Source organism: Entelurus aequoreus, linkage group LG01, assembly GCF_033978785.1.
Source record: "Entelurus aequoreus isolate RoL-2023_Sb linkage group LG01, RoL_Eaeq_v1.1, whole genome shotgun sequence".
Lineage (NCBI taxonomy): Eukaryota > Metazoa > Chordata > Actinopteri > Syngnathiformes > Syngnathidae > Entelurus > Entelurus aequoreus.
Window position 1 is genome coordinate 72,605,876 of NC_084731.1, and position 24,147 is coordinate 72,630,022.

The window sequence follows — 24,147 nt, forward strand, 5'->3', positions numbered from 1 at the left end:
TATATATATATATATATTTATATATATATATGTGTCTACAACTATATTATAAACACATATATATATATATATATATATATATATATATATATATATATATATATATATATATATATATATGTATATGTGTGTTTATAATATAGTTGTAGGGGCGGTGTTTTTGGAGCTCATGAAAGCATTTGATACAGTAAATCAATCTGTTTTTCTTACCAAGCTCTCCAAATGTAACTTCTCTCAAAATGCTGTGAGCTGGATTGAATGTAATCTGCATGATGGAACACAATCTGTTTCAGTTAACAACTGCAGATCTGACTCTTAGGCTAAACCCCGTAGTCCCTCAGGGGTCAATATTAGGCCCCCTTTTATTTCGCCTTTATATGAATGATTTGCCCACCGTTTGTCCTGAAGCTGAATGCGTCATGTATGCAGGTTTTCTTCCTTCATGGTCACACCAAAGACATTGTTGCTTCTAAACTCACTAAAACAATGTCCTATGTTACAACTTCGTTGTAGGAGTGCTAAACCTATCTAAAACTGTATGTAACTAAGTATCATCTGACCCCGACATACCTATTCATGGAGAAATAATACAAATTGTCAACCAATATAAATATCTTGGGTAAATGAGCTTTCCTTTAAAGCCCATTTTGGCAAATTGTGTAAAATAATCAAGTTTAATCTCGCAAATTTTTGTGCAATTCGAAAGCAAAATTGTATTTGCATTCGATTATTTTCAGCCACTTAAACTATTGCCTTACCAGCTGGTCTCAGGCTTATTTTAAAGTGGGACAGCCTTCACACATTTGCAGACTTCAAAGTGAGCTATAACGTACTGCATGAATTGGCTCCAGATCCTCTGGTAGAGTTCATCAGCCAAAGAAACAGGTGACTGTTATATTCCTCTGCACTTTCAGTAAGTGGGCCTGCTCAGTAAGGAGTGCTGTGTGGAAGTCAGTACCTGACAAGGTTCATCTGCTCACAACTTACAAGGCCTTCACAAAAACATGTAAAATGTGGCTTATCAACGCCTACAGCTGCCAGCACTAAAAGATGAGCCTGTTTTGATGCTATGTTATGTTGTCATGTCATTTTTTATTTGTTATTATATCGTATATGTATTGTGTGCTTCTTTTCTTTTTCTTTGAAATTGTAATTTGACTACCTTTTTACATCATGGCCAGGGGACTACAGATGAAAACTAGCATTCTGGCTTTTTTAACCATGTGTAGTCATGTGTTTTCTGAAATTGCATTTCCCCTTTGAAATAAACTCATCTTAATCTTAATATGTATGTATGCGTGTGTGTGTGTGTACGTATAAATCTAGTAACTTCATCTTTCGGCCCGACCAAATGTTTTTTATCCCAATGCGTCCCCCCAGTGAAATGGTTTGGACTACTCCCCTGCTCTAACTACTAAAATATTGTAGTAATCCTACTTAGCAGAAATGTGTTAAGCACAGTCAGACGTGGAAGCGATGATAAATGAGTGGCGACTGTGAAGTGAAGTCCATCATTGACTGTGTGTTTCATGATCAGTCCCAGTGGCACCACACTGTCCTCCCTGGATGAGGTGAAGACCTACCTGTTGACTGATGGCACCTGTAAATGTGGCCTGGAGTGTCCACTTGTCATCCACAAGGTATGTCCTACTTCCAGGTGAACATTTTGGCCTTTGCAACCCCACCCAGAAATGACATGTCTCCTATCTCAGGTGTTCAACTTCTCGCTGGGAGTGAGAGTGGAGCAGCACAAGCAGCCGCTCGGCAGAGCAGAGCAGGACATGACCAAACTGTGCAACCATCGCAGGAAAGTGGTGGCAATGGCCGCCCTGTGTCGCAGCATGCAAGCGTCACAGCTGCCCTTTGCCCACCTTCAACAGCCAGGTCAGACCTACTCATCATTTACAACCAATATTTATATATGCTTTTGTGTTCTGAAAAGAGTCCACACACGTCACAAAAAATAGAGAAAACTATTGTAGGGATAAGCTAATATTTCCTTGGTAAATAACTCGGATTTGAGCAAGAATACACGTCCTACTGTAATTCTGGCCCATGCAAACAATTAGTCATTGCGTAGTGCAGAGGTGTCCAAAGTGTGGGCCGGGGGCCGCAGCTCAGTTGTAACGGTAAACGGTATATTGATAAACCGCAGTAAAATTAGTAATACCGCTTAAATTACAGAATAAAGTTCATTTATTAATACATTTTAGGCAATACTACTTACTTCCTGGGAGCGGTATGGCGGGATACAACTACACAGACTTTGCCACGCAGATTTCCCCTCGGAGTCAAGAGAGCCGAGCGCTCGTTTAACTTAATTTTCCCTGGCTTCATTTCTGGGCGTGCGTCTAAGAGCACACTGCTGTGTTTAGATGGAGACCGGTGTGGACAATATTGTCCCCAAACTAAAAGTATACAGCGAAGGAGAAAACTATTTGATGTTGCTTTAATTTTCTCAATACAGCGTTCATCAGCTGCTGTGACTGAGAGTTAATAATGTGAGGTAACGTGCAGCAGGTGATGTGTCGTGAACGTTGTCACAACTTGTTTATCAAGTCTTTACTTTGTTTACTCCTCCTATATTTAACTGTTAACTTTATCAGCGTTCAAATAACATCAGTACTAGCTCAAATGTTTTGTCATCTCATCGAACTGAACTCAGGCTGTGAAGATTGTGTGTTAGATGTGCAGGTATCACTCCTGTTCGTTTTTGTTGGCCAAACTGTTGTACTGAACCACTAGGAGGTGTTGTTAGAGAACAAAGCTTGTTCATTATACTTTATCTTCATTAGCCAAACTGCTTATTTTATATTGATATCAATAAGTAAACGCCATGTTTTTTTACATGTGTTTTTTTTCATTTTAAAGTTATTACTTTCAAAACCATTCATGTGACACAGCATTTTGTTAATATTTTATTGTATATAGTTAATTCCTATACGACATATTTCTGCTCAAACTCTTAATGGATCTGTCCCGATACAGCATCTTCATGTACATATAAATGTACATAACTTAAATAGAGAAAAAGGCATCATGTAATGAGAAAAAGAGGACACATTGATACTATTATTGGACCACTCTGAGGTGTTGTTAGAAAACATATTATTACTACTGGTATATTATTATTATTATTATTGAACAAAAAAGACCAACACTTTTCTTTAAATATATGGATAATATTTATCTATAGCCTTTTTATTAGACATTACAAATGACATAATGGCGTCACGTTCACACCCCAACACTGTTTTACATAACATAATCAATAATCCTGATTTCAATATTTATACAAGTAATCTTAATTATTACTTTGGCCATAATTGTGCAGCACTATGTATAAGACTAGATTTCATACATGAACACTATTTTTATCTATATGGACAAAAAGGGTAGTTTCTACTTATGGCCCTCAGGTCTTGCCTTGCAAAATTCTTATATTTGTTTTTATTTTTTTATCTCTTATGTCCATAAAGTGCTATCTTGCACAATGTTCACATTTAAATCGCTTTTTTTAATAAATTTTTTTCGATCTGTCCTGTCCAGCCACTCAGTCAAATAATATTGTTGATGTAGATGATCTATATCTGCTGTACACATTTACTTTACAAAAGATACTTGTTGCCCTATTTGTATTTGACTTTATTAAATGTTTGGCTAGTATTCTATTCAACAAAACCAGTTTTCTTTGAAGTATGGTAATATAAACATTTATGAGAGCTATGATCTATTTTATACAAGAATGTTATTAATCATAGAAATGGCACCCAATGTTATCTAAAAAGTATTGATTTTTAATCGAGAATCAATTCTGAATCGAATTGCTACCTAAGAGAATCGAATCGAATCATGCGGACAAAAAGAATGCCATTGTAAGTTAATAATACTAACACAGACACTCGTAAACCTGTTAGCATATTAGCTAGTGCTAACAACGCTAGCTTGATTACATCACGGTAGCACGTACAAATATGCATTTAAACACTACAGACGTCACACATGGGACAGTTTAGTAGGTATGAATTGTTTTAGTTATATTGTACATTTTCAACGGTGCTTGAAGTGGTGAATGGAGGAACACTGTGGACCGCTAGAAGATGGAATAACACTTGTACTTCCGGTTGAAAGCTCCGTCCAAACAGACGGACACTGCGAGCTCATCCAAAAGATGGCGCCATAGCACAAACAATAATACATCTATTCATTGTCTTTACTTGTCTTTTTGAAAACTATTTGCATTAGCAAAGAAAAATCTATAAATTAGCTGCACCATTTTTATAAGCATCAGGGTACAAAGCGTAGGAAAAATGAAGCGGCTTATAGTTTAAAATTTACGTTAAAAGTGAAACTGAAAAAATCAGCATATTGTGTAAAAGTCGGTATTTTAACTTCCAATGTGAAACTAATATGTGATTACTTGCAAAGTGAAATATGCCAATCTTTTATTTGTTATAATTTTGTTATAATATTGTGTAGAAGTCAGTATTTTAACTTCCAATGTGAAACTAATATGTGATTACTTGCAAAGTGAAATATGCCAATCTTTTATTTGTTTTAATTTTGTTATAATTTGTAGAAGTAAGTATTTTAACTTCCAATGTGAAACAAATTTACATGCAAAGTGAAATATGCCAATCTTTTATTTGTTATAATATTGTGTAAAAGTCAGTATTTTAACTTCCAATGTGAAACTAATATATGATTACTTGCAAAGTGGAATATGCCAATCTTTTATTTGTTATAATATTGTGTAAAAGTCAGTATTTTAATTTCCAATGTGAAACTAATATGTGATTACTTGCAAAGTGAAATATGCCATTTTGATGATCATGGTTTACAGTTTTTGAAAAGCCAAACATGTGTTTAAAGACTGTGATGAGCAGCGAGTCCCAAAGTCCTCACAGGCAGTAGACGCAGCTGACGAGCGTTCACAGAGTGGAGTTCACGCTTTAAAGAAACGCTCACAGCCGCCATTTTGATTGTCATTTTTACAAAATGCCAGCAGACCTTGATATGTTGTGTAGAAACATCTATCATGAATGGATGTGAAATCCTCCTGAAATGAATGTGTTGTTCCTCCAGAGGTGAGCAGCGGAGTGGACAGTTGCAATCCAAAGAGGGCTCTTGTTCAGCGTGACGAAGAGGACCGGGGCACGTACCATCCCAAGCTCCATCCAGCTCCTGCTCGACCACACCCAAACCCCTGCGCCAGCCCCACGTCCTCCCACCACTTCATGTACCCTTACAACGGTTCCTCGCCCGGTCCCCACACGGCCACAAACTCCCACCATCCCCTGGATGCTTTGCAAAGGCTTCACCATCCTCCTCTTCCTGTAACCCTGCCCCCCGCCGCATCCACCAGCCCCTCTTTTCTCGCCGCCCAAAGGTCCCCCCGCACTCCCACTCCTCAAGGTCAAAGAACGCCCAACACCCCTGCGTCCCCTCGGCTAAGGCCCCTAGCGTCACCTCCCTCCTCTTCCCCTAATAGCTTCGTAGTAGGAGGAAGAGTAGCCAAGGCCCCGGGTCACCACCCTCCTCTCTCCCACTCGCCCTCAATCCACAACATGAATTGTGTGTCGCCCCATCGGCGGTCCCGCCACCCTTCGGCTTCTCCCTCCCCCGTCTCCGAGCAGGGTGGAGGCTCCAGTGCAGCAGCAGAAGCACTGATGGGAAGTCATTTACCACAGCGGAGGAGGTCCTGCTCCTCCTCGCCGCGCTCCCCTCTCCCGTGTGGCTCCCCGAATCCCAGTCCCCACCTCTCCAAGTTCAAGCTGGAGGACATCTTGGAGCAGCTGAAGAACTCTGGCAACAATAGCACTAATAGCTCCCAGCTCCCTTGGAACCCCAACCAAAGCAGTAGCAGCCCTCATGCGTCCCCCCTGAAGGCCTCAAAGAGCACAGCCAGTCCCAGCACAGGACCGCAAGGTTCTGGCTTGACATTGGTGACCAACCACAGCCACCAGGGGAAGCTGCTGCCCACGACGACGTCTTTTCCTGCCAGCAGTCTGCTCTCGGCAGCTGCCAAGGCTCAGCTGGCGAGCCAGGTGACCCCGGGCCAGGATCAAACCCTGGACTTTTTGACAGAGGCAACAAACAGCACTTTACAGAACAGCCATCTTGCGGCTGCCACGAGGCCTCACTATCCCTCCCTCGCAGCCACCTCTTCCGTTCTCTTCCCAACGTCCCACTCCCTGGCCCAGTCCTTGGCTTCCACCTTGCCCCGCCTGCCTCCCAAAGTGGAGCGCAATGCATCGCACAGGAAGAGGCAGCGGCGGTCTCCCGGCGTGCTCAGCATAATCAGAGACCCCCAGCCACGGAAGACCCCGCCAGGAGACTGTGTCCCGGCTACTGCCATCAACCTGTCCTCGTCGGCTTTCCCACACTCTTCCTCTACCTCAGAGAGCGTCGTGTCCGAGCACCGTCATCCCACACCCAAGCTCCCGACTCCCAGACCCACGGGGCATCTCTCCCCACCTCCTCCTGGACGGGGAGAGGCTATGGATGTCACTACAGGCCCGGTGCCGACCCACTTTGCTTTGGATCCTCCGACGCAACCCCTTTCTGCTCTCTTACACCTGCTCAGTGTGCAGAATGCTCAGGCCTCGGCTTCTCACCCTGTGGAAGGGGGTGGTCACACTAAGTCTCCTCTCAACCCTCATTTCTGTGCCAGAACCAACAACACTAACACAGCGCCCGTGGTTCTAGAGGGGCTTTCGCCCCCTCGCACCTCCGCTCATTTCAGATCAGTGCAGTCACAATATCCATCTGTCAGGTCCGCTTCTCTACAAAGACATTCCCCTACGTCAAATTCAGCTTTACACAACAGCAGCCCGTCTAGGCATGTGGCCTCGTTAGACCGGCACCAACTAAGCCTCCTTCCCACAACGGAATCCCGGATGCTTTCTGAGACCATGCTCAATAACAGCACGTCCACAGCGGACCTGAGTCCTTCGCCAGGCAGCGGCGTTCCTGCGACCACGCCCGGCTCGCCAAAGCCTCTTGATCTTAGCAACCATGTCCTGGCCCTTCTCGCGGCGTCCTCCACTGTGCTCCAGGAGGAAGGCGGCCCCTCTGACCAAGGGATGTCTTCCCAAGATAAACAACTTGCAGGTAAGGGTCTTTATACACTCTGCCAACATGTACCATGGTATATACAAGGGCTCGGCAACCCAAAATGTTGGATATTGGACCAAAAATACCAAACAAATCTTTCTGGAGCTGCAAAAAAAGAAAAGTGTTGTAAGTGTTGACGTTTTATAATGAAGGCAACACATGATGTAAGTGTCTATTTTAGTTATATTAGCCTACTATCAAAATGACTTTAAAAATCTTATATAAGTGTTATAATGAAGACAACACATGATGTAAGTGTCTATATTAGTTATATTAGCCTACTATCAAAATGACTTTACAAGTCTTACATAAGTTTTATGATGAAAACAACACATGATGGAAGTGTCTACATTAGCCTACTATCAAAATGACTTATTATATAAGTGTTATGATGAAGATACCACATGATGTACCGTATTTTTCGGACTATAAGGCGCTCCGGAGTATAAGGCGCTCCGGAGTATAAGTCGCACCGGCCGAAAATGCATAATAAAGAAGGAAAAAAACATATATATAAGTCGCACTGGAGTATAAGTCGCATTTTTTGGGGAAATTTATTTGATAAAACCCAACACCAAGAACAGACATTTGAAAGGCAATTTAAAATAAATAAAGAATATTGAACAACAGGCTGAATAAGTGTACGTTATATGACGCATAAATAACCAACTCAGAACGTGCCTGGTATGTTAACGTAACATATTATGGTAAGAGTCATTCAAATAACTATAACATATAGAACATGCTATACGTTTACCAAACAATCTGTCACTCCTAATCGCTAAATCCAATGAAATCTTATACGTCTAGTCTCTTACGTGAATGAGATAAATAATATTATTTGATATTTTACGGTAATGTGTTAATTTCACACATAAGTCGCTCCTGAGTATAAGTCGCACCCCCGGCCAAACTATGAAAAAAACTGCGACTTATAGTCCGAAAAATACGGTAAGTGTCTATTAGGGCTGTGAATCTTTGGGTGTCCCACGATTCGATTCAATATCGATTCTTGGGGTCACGATTCGATTCAAAATTGATTTTTTTTTTCAATTCAACATGATTTTCGATTCAAAAACTTTTTTTTCCCGATTCAAAACGATTCTCTATTCATTCAATACATAGGATTTCAGCAGGATCTACCCCAGTCTGCTGACATGCAAGCAGACTAGTAGATTTTTGTAAAAAGCTTTTATAATTGTAAAGGACAATGTTTTATTAACTGATTGCAATAATGTAAATTTGTTTTAACTATTAAATAAACCAAAAATATGACTTATTTTATCTTTGTGAAAATATTGGACACAGTGTTGTCAAGCTTATGAGATGTGATGCAAGTGTAAGCCACTGTGACACTATTGTTAATTTTTTGTAAATGTCTAATGATAATGTCAATGAGGGATTTTTAATCACTCCTATGTTGAAATTGTAACTAATATTGATACTGTTGTTGATAATATTCATTTTTGTTTCACTACTTTTGGTTTGTTCTGTGTCGTGTTTGTGTCTCCTCTCAATTGCTCTGTTTATTGCAGTTCTGAGTGTTGCTGGGTCGGGTTTGGTTTTGGAATTGGATTGCATTGTTATGGTATTGCTGTGTATTGTTTTGTTGGATTGATTGATCAAAAAAAAAATATATATATAAAATAAAAAATTTTTTTATAAAAAAATACAAATTTATTTTTTAAAAATGAGAATCGATTCTGAATCGCACAACGTGAGAATTGCTATTAGAATTCGAATCGATTTTTTCCCACACCCCTAGTGTCTATATTAGTTATATTAGCCTACTATCAAAATGACTTTAAAAGTCTTATATAAGTGTTATAATGAAGACAACACACCATGTAAGTGTTTATATTAGCCTATAATATAGGCTGATATAGACACACATCTTTGTTGACAGAAATGTTGAATTCTAATATTTATTCTACACATTTTTACAACATTGGAAAACTTTAGTAAAACTTCTCAGAGGGTGAGATAACTCCTGGAAATGACTGACTTAGAATGGCCAAAGGTATAAAATGAGACAAAGAAGGAGTGGTCTTTCTGTGGCAGCGTCGGAGAAAGTTGTACATGTAAACAAACTGTTGCGTCACAGACCACACAACTACGGTGAGTTCAAGGACGGTTGAAATGTGTAGGACAAATACTGTCATCGGTGAAGCATGAACACAAACATATTAAACAGGAGGCTTTCTAACAATTACGAAGTAATCGTTGTCCTACACAAACCATTTTTTAAATAAAACATCTTTTCCCCATCTTTTTCCATTTTCAAACATTTTTGTAAAAGCTCCAGGGAGCCACTAGGGCGGCGCTAAAGAGCCGCTGGTTGCCGACCCTCGGTGTATACCAGGGGTTCCTATTTTCAGAGAGTTTGGCATATTTTGGTGGGGCAGAGGGTTCCAGCAGGTGTTCCCGGGTAATGGGAGGCCTTTTGGGGGCCTATTTTGAAACAGTTTGGCGTATTTTGGTGGGGTACAGAGTTCCAGCAGGTGTTCTCAGGGAATAGGTGGCCTTTTGGGGGCCTATTTTCAAACAGTTTGGCGTATTTTGGTGAGGCAGAGGGTTCTAGCAGGTGTTCCCGGGGAATGGGAGGCCTTTTGGGGGCCTATTTTCAAACAGTTTGGCATATTTTGGTGGGGCAGAGGGTTCCAGCAGGTGTTCCCGGGGAATGGGAGACCTTTTGGGGGCCTAATTTCAAACAGTTTGGCATATTTTGGTGGGGCAGATGGTTCTAGCAGGTGTTCCCAGGGAAAGGGAGGCCTTTTTGGGGCCTATTTTGAAACAGTTTGGCGTATTTTGGTGAGGCAGACGGTTCCAGCAGGTGTTCCCGGGGAATGGGAGGCCTTTTGGGGGCCTATTTTCAAACAGTTTGGCATATTTTGGTGGGGCAGAGGGTTCCAGCAGGTGTTCCCGGGGAATGGGAGACCTTTTGGGGGCCTATTTTCAAACAGTTTGGCGTATTTTGGTGGGGCAGAGGGTTCTAGCAGGTGTTCCCAGGGAATGGGAGCCCTCTTGCTGGACATCTTTTCAAACAGTTTGGTGTATTTGTGTCCACCAGATCACTTTGCTAAGTGTAAAAATGAGCTGCATTTTTTAATGAAAGAAACTGCTGTTCCAAACGTGTCCACTAGATGTCGCAATAGAAGTTGCTTTATAGCCGGCCCAAGCAAGAGGTACACAGTAAAGCGTGGTTCCTCCCCCTCGACATAAATGAAAGCATCACTTACAATGTTGACTGTATTCAATAACCATACAGTTACATTTGTTTGAAGTGCTATTAAAAGCATTACTTTTAAATTTGCTGAGAAAAGTTGAATGACTTTGTAGTCTTAAGTTCTTTGTGGCCTTTCTTGTGTTTCTGAAACTGCACCAGTTTTCCCCTCAGAATGTTCTACTAACTCAAAGTGTTTTGTCAAGAGGAATAACAAACTGCGGTTGTCTTTATTTTGAAGTTATGGTGCCATGATGCTGCCACAATAGATGTTCCTCTGGTCTAGACTTAGTTTGATGCGAGACCCTCTGTGTGCCTATTGTTTTCTAGGTGCAGAGGAGTCTAAGGTCCTCCCCCCAGTGAAGCCTCTGTCCCCGAGCAGTCCAGAGGCTGTGGTCTCCTCCCAGATCGGGGAGGACAATCAGACCTCCTCACCTCTGGCCGAGGCCTTCCCCTTCATGAACCAAGATCAACTTCTCCAGCTGCTGTCTTCCACGGGGGGCCTGCCGTCCATCCTGGACCCCGCAGTCCTGTCCTCGTTGCACCTTGGAGGACTGTGGCTGGGCGGGCACAACGCACAGATACCTCCTCCGGCTGCAGAGCAGCAGCCCTTGCTGCTACAAGCAGAGACGCAGCAGAAGCAGCAGATGAACACCAACCCTCTCTTCCCCTTGCTGCCCTTGTTGAGTGGCGTGCAAGGGGACTTACCTCTCAGTCTGTTGGGCCTTCTCAACCCCATCCCGCCTCCGGTCTCCACCACAGGACAGGAAGCTGATTTGGGACTGACAGAGAAACCCAGCCTTCAGGCTCTGCTCATGGCCTCCTTGCTGCTGGGGCAACAGCAAGGACCTTTGTTACCCCTCTCTGGACTGGGTCAGGTCAGCTTGGAGGTTCCTCTGCAGCACACATTAGAGGGCCTGACGCTGGACAAGACCACCGCTCTTCTGGACCCATCAGCTCTGCACGGCGCGGGGCTGTTGGAGGTGGCCCAGGGCCTTCCTGGAGCAGAGGGCTCCATTCAAGCTCTTCAGTCTCTGCTCCTTCCTGCTGCTCACCCAGCCACCTTCCTGCCTCTTAGCCCCGCCCTCCTCGCCGCTGCTCTGAATGCAGCGGACCTCCCCAACACCCATTTAGGTCCTGCACAGCAAAGCCAACATACCCAACCTCAGGTAGGATCTTTCTCCACATGCACCTGCGGTACCGACCTACGACTTGATGTTACTCTGGTCTATATTTATGCAAAACATTGCTACTATATCTCAATCTTTGCCACACACACACTGCTGCATTTGGAAACATTCAAAGATGTGGGGGGCCACTTTAATACAATTTATATGTGTGTGTGTGTGTGTGTATATATGTATATATATATATGTATATATATATATATATATATATATATATATATATATATATATATATATATATATATATATATATACATATATATATATATATATATATACATATATATATATATACATATATACACACACACACACACACATTGGTGGTCAAAAGTGTACATACACTTGTAAAGCACATAATGTCATGGCTGTCTTGAGTTTCCAATCATTTCTACAACTCTTATTTTTTTGTGATAAGAGTGATTGGAGCACATACTTGTTGGTCACAAAAAACATTCATGAAGTTTGCTTTTATGAATTTTCATTGCAATAAGGCGCTTTTGGTAGCCATCCACAAGCTTCTGCTTGAATTTTTGACCACAAAATTGGTGCAGTTCAGCTAAATGTGTTGGTTTTCTGACATGGACTTGTTTCATGGTGTTCCTGGGATTAAAGGCCTCACCTTTTCTCCTCCAAACATATTGCTGGGTATTGTGGCCAAAAAGCTCCATTTTTGTTTCATCTGACATCACATGGACAAAGATAAGACCTTCTGGAGGAAAGTTCTGTGGCCAGATGAAACCAAAATGTAGCTGTTTGGCCACAATACCCAGCAATATGTTTGAAGGAGAAACGGTGAGGCCTTTAATCCCAGGAACACCATACCTACCGTCAAGCATGGTGGTGGTAGTATTATGCTCTGGGCCTGTTTTGCTGCCAATTGAACTGGTGCTTTAAATGGGACAATAAAAAAGAAGGATTAGCTCCAAATTCTTCAGGACAAGCTAAAATCCTCAGCCCAGAGGTTGGGTCTTGGGCGCAGTTGGGTGTTCCAACAGGACAATGACCCCAAACACACGTCAAAAGTGGTTAAGGAATGGCTAAATCAAGCTAGAATGAAGGTTTTAGAATGGCCTTCCAAAAGTCCTGACTTAAACGTGTGGACAATGCTGAAGAAACAAGTCCATGTCAGAAAAGCAACACATTTAGCTGAAATGCACCATTTTTGTCAAGAGGAGTGGTCAAAAATTCAAGCAGAAGCTTGTGGATGGTTACCAAAAGCGGCTTATTGCAGTGAAACTTGCCAAGGGACATATAAGCAAATATTAACATTGCTGTATGTATACTTTTGACCCAGCAGATGTGCTCACATTTTCAGTAGACCCATAATAAATTCATAAAAGAAGCAAACTTCATGAATGTTTTTTGTGACCAACAAGTATATGCTCCAATCACTCTATCACAAAAAAATAAGAGTTGTAGAAATGATTGGAAACTCGAGACAGCCATGACATTATGTTCTTTACAAGTGTATGTACACTTTTGACCACGACTCTATATATATATATATATGTTTATTTATTTTCTTTGCATTGGAACAACACAACCCCCCCCCCCCCCAAAAAAAAAATCTGATATTATTTTACACAGAAGTCCAAAAATGGAGTGGACAAAATGATTGGCACCTTTTCAAAATGGTAAGAAACAGTTGTATTGTAAGCATGTTTAACAGGTGCTGGCAATATAGAAATCCCACTTGCAGCTAGTTAAAATGGAGAAAAGTTGTGTGTTGTGTGTACCACACTGAAAAGAAAGAACTCTCAGAAGATTTGAGAAGCAAGATATGGACAATGTCAAGGCTACAGAGATGTAAATGTTCCTGTGTCTACAATGTCATCAAGAAGTTTCAACCTCTCTGGACGTGGACGCAAGACAAACATTGATGATTGTTAGAATTGTAGCTAAAGAAGCTGGATCAGACACAACACTATCATCTCAATGAAAAGGAGCTCTGGTAGGAGACCCAGGAGGACACACACACATCAAGTAGCAAGACAAAATCCTTATGGGAGAAGGTCCTGTGACTAAAGACATCATCACACATGAAGAACACCATTCCTACAGTCAAACATGATGTTCTGTGTGCATCATGACATCTGAGGACTATCATGTCGTGTCAGAAAGGTCAGAGGTCATGGGTCTTCCAGCAGACAAAGTAGTGAAGTGGCCATCAATGATGTAAATCCTATAGCACATCTGATGTAAAAACAGCAGTTTGTGTGCCAATATTCCAGTAGCAAGTGGAATAAACTCTTTGATTTCACTTCTGTCTTCCAAAGGTGTGCTGACAAATATTAACTTGATCATTTTGTCTACTTCTGTGTCAAATAATATCATATTTGGCTTTTTTTTGTGTTGTTCCAATGCAAATAAAATAAATAAACATTTGAATACAAAAGCATTTGTCATTTCAACTTTCCTGGCAGAAGTGCTGCATTATCTGACACATATACAGGGCTGCATATATTTGTGGCCATGACTGTACATATACTGTATACTTGATAGATGGGGACAGTCATGGGAGAAGATGTTTCAGTGTTGATGAGTGTAGAAAGTTATATTCAATATTGTCTCATAGGCTAAAAAGCAAATATGTGATAACAAGGCAGCTAATGAGTTGAAGAAAGGATAATTTCAAAGTGATCATTTGACACACCACAGGAACTGTCTGATGCTGGCGTGGACACCCTCATCCCCCTCTCGCTCCAGGGCAAGGACAACGCCATCCTCCAGCAACTCCTTCCCACCCTGCTCAACCCTGCTGTTTTAGGTGAGCTCCTCCAAGGTAGCCATGTCCATCAGCACCGCCATGACACTCTCTCTCCAGGAGACCTCTCCGCCATGGCAGGGCTCCATAACATGGTGAGCATCGGAGCCGGCTCCATCCTGCTGCCCCCGGTGCAGCCCTCATCCCTGGGCATGCCTCTCCTGCAAGGCCCCGATGGAACCATCAACCTGCTCAACAACATACAGGTAAGAACAATTGACACATCTTTTTACAAATGGACATTCTGTGTTGTTTACTAGTATCTGTAAAGTATTATTTCATGTTTTGTTTGTACACAGCTAGCCAGACAGTGTTATGTACTGTAGTTGTACTAACACACATGACGTGCTGCGTGTATCATGATCAATATTCAAGTGACTCACTCCATTGACAGTTGTCTGTTTGGTCCAGCTGGCCGAGGACATTTTTTCCGGTTTATTTGAGTAAGCACTCCATTTATGTCGGAAGTAGCTTGGCTTCAAATTCCACATTTACGGCATCAAAGTCTCGCCGACATCCCTCTCTCGGCTTCCGTCTGCTCCAACGTCTCACTCTTCCTTCGAAGCAGTAGTTCATCCTCAGTATATTCAACTTCAAAAAGATAAGGTTGTGAATCCTCATTTGTCCAAAAATAGTCTTCTTCGTTGTCTGTTACCAAGTCTGCCATGATTACAACACACTCGCATTTGTTTCCGGAAGTAGGAACACACATTTTAGAAGTCGGAAGTGCGTTGCTATGGAAATGGGTATACCAGCGCTGAGGAAAAAAGTTCCGGTAATGCTTAAAATGGTCAAAATAGGGTAAATATTGTATAAACTACATATTGTTATGAAGGTCTCTGTTACTACATTATATATATATCTATATATATATATATATATATATATATATATATATATATATACTTGCAGTGTGTATATTGTACATATTACATATTGTTATGAAGGTCTCTGTTACTACATTATATATATACTTGCAGTGTGTATATTGTACATATTACATATTGTTATGAAGGTGTATGTTACTACATTATATATATATACTTGCAGTGTGTATATTGTACATATTACATATTGTTATGAAGGCTTCGGTTACTACATTATATACTTATTACATATTGTTATGAAGGTGTATGCTACTACATTATATATATACTTGCAGTGTGTTGATTGTACATATTACATATTGTTATGAAGGTGTCTGTTACTACATTATATATATACTTGTTACATATTGTTATAAAGGTGTCTGTTACTACATTATATATATACTTGCAGTGTGTATATTGTACATATTACATATTGTTATGAAGGTGTCTGTTACTACATTATATATATACTTGCAGTGTGTATATTGTACATATTACATATTGTTACGAAGGTGTCTGTTACTACATTATATATATACTTATTACATATTGTTATGAAGGTGTCTGTTACTACATTATATATATATACTTGCAGTGTGCATATTGTACATATTGCTATGAAGGTGTCTGTTACTACATTATATATATACTTGCAGTGTGTATATTGTACATATTACATATTGTTATGAAGGTGTCTGTTACTACATTATATATATACTTGCAGTGTGTATATTGTACATATTACATATGGTTAAGAAAGTGTCTGTTACTACATTATATATATACTTGCAGTGTGTATATTGTACATATTACATATGGTTAAGAAGGTGTCTGTTACTACATTATATATATATATACTTGCAGTGTGTATATTGTACATATTACATATTGTTATGAAGGTGTGTGTTACTACATTATATATATATATATATATATATATATATATATATATATATAGATCACGGGTCTCTCCCTTAGAGATAGGGTGAGAAGCTCTGTCATCCGGGAGGAGCTCAAAGTAAAGCCACTGCTCCTCCACATCGAGAGGAGCCAGATGAGGTGGTTCGGGCATCTGGTCAGGATGCCACCCGAACGCCTCCCTAGGGAGGTGTTTAGGGCACGTCCGACCGGTAAGAGGCCACGGGGAAGACCCAGGACACGTTGGGAAAACTATGTCTCCCGGCTGGCCTGGGAACGCCTCGGGATCCCCCGGGAAGAGCTGGACCAAGTGGCTGGGGAGAGGGAAGTCTGGGCTTCCCTGCTTAGGCTGCTTCCCCCGCGACCCGACCTCGGATAAGCGGAGGAAGATGGAGATGGAGATATATATATATATATATATATATATATATATATATATATATATATATATATATATATATATATATATATATATATATATATATATATATATATATATACATATATATATATATATATATACTTGCAGTGTGTATATTGTACATATTACATATTGTTATGAAGGTGTGTGTTACTACATTATATATATATATATATATATATATATATATATATATATACTTGCAGTGTGTATATTGTACATATTACATATTGTTATGAAGGCGTGTGTTACTACATTATATATACTTGCAGTGTGTATATTGTACATATTACATATTGTTATGAAGGTGTGTGTTACTACATTATATATATATATATATATATATATATATATATATATATATATATATATATATATATATATATATATATATATATATATACTTGCAGTGTGTATATTGTACATATGACATATTGTTATGAAGGTGTATGTTACTACATTATATATATACTTGCGTGTGTATATTGTACATATTACATATTGTTATGAAGGTGTCTGTTACTACATTATATATATACGTGCAGTGTGTATATTGTACATATTACATATTGTTATGAAGGTGTATGTTACTACATTATATATGTATATATATATATATATACTTGTAGTGTGTATATTGTACATTAAAGTTAAAAAGTACCAATGATTGTCACACTCACACTAGGTGTGGTGAAATTTGTCCTCTGCATTTGATCCATCCCCTTGTTCTCCCCCTGGGAGGTGAGGGGACCAGTGGGCAGCAGCGGTGCCGCACCCGGGAATCATTTTTGGTGATTTAACCCCCAATTCCAACCCTTGATGCTGAGTGCCAAGCAGGGAGGTCATCGGTCCCATTTTTATAGTCTTTGGTATGACTTGGCCGGGGTTTGAATTCACAACCTACCGATCTCAAGGCGGACACTCTAACCACTAGACCACTGAGTAGGTGTATGTACATATGTACATACAATATGTACATATTACATATTGTTCTGAAGGTGTCTGTTACTACATTTTATATATATATACTTGCAGTGTGTATATTGTACATATGACATATTGTTATGAAGGTGTCAAAATTTAAAAAGAAAATGCATTTCCCTTTTAATTGTTTCCAAACGGTGTCCGTAACACGGCAGTAAAATGGCTGATCAAACAAAACAGAAGCGTCGTAACATTACGATAGCACGTACAAGTATGCATGAAAACACTCTTACAGACATCACACATGGGATGCTTTAGTAAGAAATAATTGTTTTAGTGATATTGTAAAACTTGCAAACGTTGTTTTTGAGTGATGAATGAAGAATGCACACAAGTAGAAACGCTATGGACGTCTACAGGACGGAACAGGATTTTTACTTCCGGTTGAAGGTTCAGTCTTAAGTTAACAGAAGCGCAAAGCAGCACCTGCATTGAGCCAACTTGTCCAAAAGATGGCACAATAACACACCTATTCAGTGTATTTGCTTTATTTTATTTATCATAACTATTTGCATTGCAACAAAGAAAAAATCCATGAAGGAGCTGCACCGTTTTACAAGCCGCAGGGTTCAAAGCCTAAGAAAAAAGTAGTGGAATTGACGATTATTATCAAACAAATAACATTTATTCACACTCACAAAAGTATTGGAAATGGCTACTGTTGATTCTCAGGTAATTGTTCATCCCCACACATGAGCATGTTCAGAACATAGGGCCGTGGTTTCTGTGCTAGTGATGTCGGGGTGTACTTCACTTTGTCCTGTCAAAGATAAGGTTGCAATTTGGAAATGAAGTCCAATGAAAGGATGAAAGGAACATGTAGGAATGTTATCATTAGATACACTGAAGGTTTGGAACATTCACACAATAAAAGAAGTGGTGAGTGTGTTGGAGCACATGTAGGAATGTTATCATTAGATACACTGAAGGTTTGGAATATTCCCACAATAAAATAAGTGGTGAGTGTGTTGGAGCTAAGGGTGTAACGGTACACAAACATTTCGGTTCGGTACGTACCTCGGTTTAGAGGTCACGGTTCGGCTCATTTTTGGTACAGTAAGAAAACAACAAAATATACATTTTTTGGTTATTTATTTACCAAATTTGTAAACAATGGCTGTATCCTTTTAACGTTGGGAACACTATAATAATTCTGCCCAAAAATAAAAATAGCTCTGTGTGTGTTCCAATTCAATTATTTAGTGTCTCTGGATCCTGTTTAAATCTCAGCTCAGATAATACAGTTCTTGGAGAAAAGTTTTGGAGAGTAAAGCAATACAGTCCATGTGCTGCGGTTAAGGGTGAAAATGTGTAGAGGGTTGGTTTGAGAGCCTCCTACCAGCCCAGACAGAACAGGTGGTGGGGTTCCTGGCTGGAATCTCCCAAGAACGATCCCTGGACTAGATGCTTTTTTTCCTTAGCTCGCCATCATAAAGAGAAGCCTGGCCTGTGTAAGAACCAGGACCTTCCTTATAAATCAATGTGTACACAAATCAAATATATTCATTAAATAACACTAATTGCGTTATAAAGTATTCAGAACAGGTTCTAGTTTTTTCCTCAATATTGTACAATATAAATCAACATACATGTCAGAATCACAATATGCAATATAGTGCTAAAATAACCATTAGCAGAATAAATATGACCTATACAATTCGGTCAGTGCACTAAACGTGCTTATTATCAAACACATTCAAAAGTATATTCAATACACAATAGTTATCATTGGTTCAAGTCATAAACCTTGTATATGGACGATTGAGAAATATGCCACAAAGACTGTTGTAATGAAACAATGGAAGAAATACTTATATATTTTCATAAACATGGACTCACCAACTCCGCTTCTACAGTCACACACAGCTTAATGACAAAAAATCCGGCGCTGGTAGTCGGCTCTATAAAGTTAACGAATAGGCATTTAGTTTAGAATCCCGTCAGCACAATATTTCGGGTGAAAACGAGAATAAAAACCTACCTTGAGCAGAAATACAATCTGTCTCCCATCATTTCCTGTCTACTGGCCACTTCCTGCTACTGGCTTATAAGCACAGCTGATTGGACTAGGGAGAGCTGCGCGCTCTCCCTAGTCACGTGACAAAGAGTAATAGATAGCAAAAGCCTAATAGTCTCCGCAAAAGTATGTATTTAAAACCTGCGTTACACCAGCATGCCGTATGTTGTGCCTCGGTGTGCATTGTTTACACAACGTGCGGTACGCTACGTATGTCCGTCCGTGCAGTGCGCTACTTAATGTTTGCGTGGAAACTCATTCGGTACACCTCCGAACCGAACCAAACTCCCCGTACCGAAACGGTTCCATACAAATACACGTACCGTTACACCCTTAGTCATACTTGCCAACCTTGAGGCCTCCGATACCGGGAGGTGGGAGGTGGGGGGTGGAGGGGGCGCGTTCGGGGTGGGGGGGTGCGGTCGGGGTGGGGCGGGGCGTGGTTAATAGGGGAGTATATTTACAGCTAGAATTCACCAACTCAAGTATTTCATATATATATATATATATATATATATATATATATATATATATATATATATATATATATATATATATATATATATATATATATATATGTATGAAATACTTGACTTTCAGTGAATTCTAGCTATATATATATATATATATATGTATATATATTTATTTTATTATACATATAAATAAAATAAATACTTGAATTTCAGTGTTCCGGGGGCTATCCAGTAGATGGCAGTATTGTCCTGTTTAACTTCTCCTCCGTTCATGACTCGGCCACCGTGTTCAATGGAGAAGTCTGTTATACAAAATGTACAGGCAACATACATACCCCTTCCCCTTCGAACTGTCCTGGATGAACTGAAATTCTTGTTTTCATTCGTTTTGGAACTTGCAAGCGTATTTCTTCATCTTGCTCGTCGACGGCGTCGCCATGTCTGTAACTTCCTCGTTCTTCTGCTTTGTCTCCTTGTTGTGTGCGCAGTTGTGCACTCTACTCTCTAAAAGCCGTAGATGTTATGACGTCATAGGGCAGGCAAGCTGTTTATATTGTGGGAAAGCGGACGTGAGAACAGGCTGTCCCCACTCAGGTCCGCATTGAGCTGGAGGGGGCGTGGCCTCCAGCTCCGGCTGAATACCGGGAGTTTGTCGGGAGAAAATTTCTGCCGGGAGGTTATCGGGAGAGGCGCTGAATACCGGGAGTCTCCCGCTAAAAACGGGAGAGTTGGCAAGTATGCCCTTAGTTGGAGCACATGTAGTAATGTTATCATTAGACACACTGAAGGTTTGGAACATTTACACAATAAAAGAAGTGGTGAGTGTGTTGGAGCCCATGTAGGAATGGTATCATTAGATACACTGAGGGTTTGGTACATTCACACAATAAAATAAGTGGTGAGTTTGTTGGAGCACATGTAGGAATGTTATCATTTGATACACTGAAGGTTTGGAACATTCCCACAATAAAATAAGTGGTGAGTGTGTTGGAGCACATGTAGGAATGGTATCATTAGATACACTGAAGGTTTGGAACATTCACACAATAAAAGAAGTGGTGAGTGTGTTGGAGCACATGTAGGAATGTTATCATTAAATACACTGAAGGTTTGGAACATTCACACAATAAAAGAAGTGGTGAGTGTGTTGGAGCACATGTAGGAATGTGATCATTAGATACACTGAAGGTTTGGAACATTCCCACATTAAAAGAAGTGGTGATTGTGTTGGAGCACATGTAGGGATGGTATCATTAGACACACTGAAGGTTTGGAACATTCACACAATACAAGAAGTGGTGAGTGTGTTGGAGCACATGTAGGAATGTTATCATTAGATACACTGAAGGTTTGGAACATTCACACAATAAAAGAAGTGGTGAGTGTGTTGGAGCACATGTAGGAATGTGATCATTAGATACACTGAAGGTTTGGAACATTCCCACATTAAAAGAAGTGGTGATTGTGTTGGAGCACATGTAGGGATGGTATCATTAGACACACTGAAGGTTTGGAACATTCACACAATACAAGAAGTGGTGAGTGTGTTGGAGCACATGTAGGAATTGTATCATTAGATACACTGAAAGTTTGGAACATTCACACAAAAGAAGTGGTGAGTGTGTTGGAGCACATGTAGGAATGTTATCATTAGATACACTGAAGGTTTGGAACATTCACACAATAAAAGAAGTGGTGAGTGTGTTGGAGCACATGTAGGAATGGTATCAATAGACACACTGAAGGTTTGGAACATTCACACAATAAAAGAAGTGGTGAATGTGTTGGAGCACATGTAGGAATGGTATCATTAGATACACTGACGGTTTGGAACATTCACACAATAAAAGAAGTGGTGAGTGTGTTGGAGCACATGTAGGAATGTTATCATTAGATACACTGAAGGTTTGGAACATTCACACAATAAAAGAAGTGGTGAGTGTTTTGAAGCACATGTAGGAATGGTATCATTAGACACTAGGGATGTCCCGATCCAGGTTTTTGCACTTCCGATCCGATACCGATCCTGGCCTTTCCGAGCATGTATTAAAGTTTAAAGTTATTTAACCTACTTAGTTGTCAGATTCATGTTGAAAAGGGTTTTAGTACTCTTGATAACAACTAGCCAGCTGAATTAGGTGAGTTTGAATAATGCACAATGGTTGGTAACAAGAAACTGACCTTAACTTTATTCAAGCATAAACACAAAATAGACAAAGTCATACATGACAAACAGAAATGGCATCTTTGAACTAGGGCTGGGCGATATGGCCTTTTTTTAATATCGCTATATTTTAAGGCCATATCGTGATACACGTTATATATGTGGATATTTTGCCTTAGCCTTGAATTAACACTTGATGCATATAATCACAGCAGTATGATGATTCTACAAACCCCGTTTCCATATGAGTTGGGAAATTGTGTTAGATGTAAATATAAACGAAATACAATGATTTGCAAATCATTTTCAACCCATATTCAGTTGAATATGCTACAAAGACAACATATTTGATGTTCAAACTGATAAAAAAAAATTTTTTTGCAAATAATCATTAACTTTAGAATTTGATGCCAGCAACACGTGACAAAGAAGTGGGGAAAGGTGGGAATAAATACTGATAAAGTTGAGGAATGCTCATGAAACACTTATTTGGAACATCCCACAGGTGAACAGGCAAATTGGGAACAGGTGGGTGCCATGATTGGGTATAAAAGTAAAATCCATGAAATGCTCAGTCATTCACAAACAAGGATGGGGCGAGGGTCACCACTTTGTCAACAAATGCGTGAGAAAATTGTTGAACAGTTTAAGAAAAACCTTTCTCAACCAGCTATTGCAAGGAATTTAGGGATTTCACCATCTACGGTCCGTAATATCATCAAAGGGTTCAGAGAATCTGGAGAAATCACTGCACGTAAGCAGCTAAGCCCGTGACCTTCGATCCCTCAGGCTGTACTGCATCAACAAGCGACATCAGTGTGTAAAGGATATCACCACATGGGCTCAGGAACACTTCAGAAACCCACTGTCAGTAACTACAGTTGGTCTCTACATCTGTAAGTGCAAGTTAAAACTCTCCTATGCAAGGCGAAAACCGTTTATCAACAACACCCAGAAACGCAGTGGGCTTCGCTGGGCCTGAGCTCATCTAAGATGGACTGATACAAAGTGGAAAAGTGTTCTGTGGTCTGATGAGTCCACATTTCAAATTGTTTTTAGAAACTGTGGACGTCGTGTCCTCCGGACCAAAGAGGAAAAGAAACATCCGGATTGTTATAGGCGCAAAGTTGAAAAGCCAGCATCTGTGATGGTATGGGGGTGTATTAGTGCCCAAGACATGGGTAACTTACACATCTGGGAAGGCGCCATTAATGCTGAAAGGTACATACAGGTTTTGGAGCAACATATGTTGCCATCCAAGCAACGTTACCATGGACGCCCCTGCTTATTTCAGCAAGACAATGCCAAGCCATGTGTTACATCAACGTGGCTTCATAGTAAAAGAGTGTGGGTACTAGACTGGCCTGCCTGTAGTCCAGACCTGTCTCCCATTGAAAATGTGTGGCGCATTATGAAGCCTAAAATACCACAACGGAGACCCCCGGACTGTTGAACAACTTAAGCTGTACATCAAGCAAGAATGGGAAAGAATTCCACCTGAGAAGCTTAAAAAATGTGTCTCCTCAGTTCCCAAACGTTTACTGAGTGTTGTTAAAAGGAAAGGCCATGTAACACAGTGGTGAACATGCCCTTTCCCAACTACTTTGGCACGTGTTGCAGCCATGAAATTCTAAGTTAATTATCCATCCATCCATCCATCCATTTTCTACCGCTTATTCCCTTCGGGGTCGCGGGGGGCGCTGGAGCCTATCTCAGCTACAATCGGGCGGAAGGCGGCGTACACCCTGGACAAGTCGCCACCTCATCGCAGGGCCAACACAGATAGACAGACAACATTCACACTCACATTCACACACTAGGGCCAATTTAGTGTTGCCAATCAACCTATCCCCAGGTGCATGTCTTTGGAAGTGGGAGGAAGCCGGAGTACCCGGAGGGAACCCACGCAGTCACGAGGAGGACATGCAAACTCCACACAGAAAGATCCAGAGGCCGGGATTGAACTCACGATTACTCAGGACCCTCTTATTGTGAGGCAGACGCACTA

General features: G+C 40.5%; 1 protein-coding gene across 2 annotated transcripts in view; it reads left to right on the forward strand.

The window, feature by feature from the left end:
• mbd6 (methyl-CpG binding domain protein 6) overlaps positions 1-24,147 on the forward strand; it is a 98,710-nt gene that overhangs the window by 45,968 nt on the left and 28,595 nt on the right. For both annotated transcript variants that reach the window (XR_009827169.1, XM_062057680.1), the window contains exons 4-9: positions 1,538-1,640; positions 1,713-1,884; positions 5,086-7,113; positions 10,670-11,508; positions 14,188-14,296; positions 14,354-14,499. Coding sequence is in view for 1 of the 2 variants with exons in the window: in XM_062057680.1 (XP_061913664.1) it covers positions 1,538-1,640; positions 1,713-1,884; positions 5,086-7,113; positions 10,670-11,508; positions 14,188-14,296; positions 14,354-14,499 (3,397 nt within the window). In the remaining variant the exon portion in view is untranslated. The remainder of the gene's footprint in view (positions 1-1,537; positions 1,641-1,712; positions 1,885-5,085; positions 7,114-10,669; positions 11,509-14,187; positions 14,297-14,353; positions 14,500-24,147) is intronic.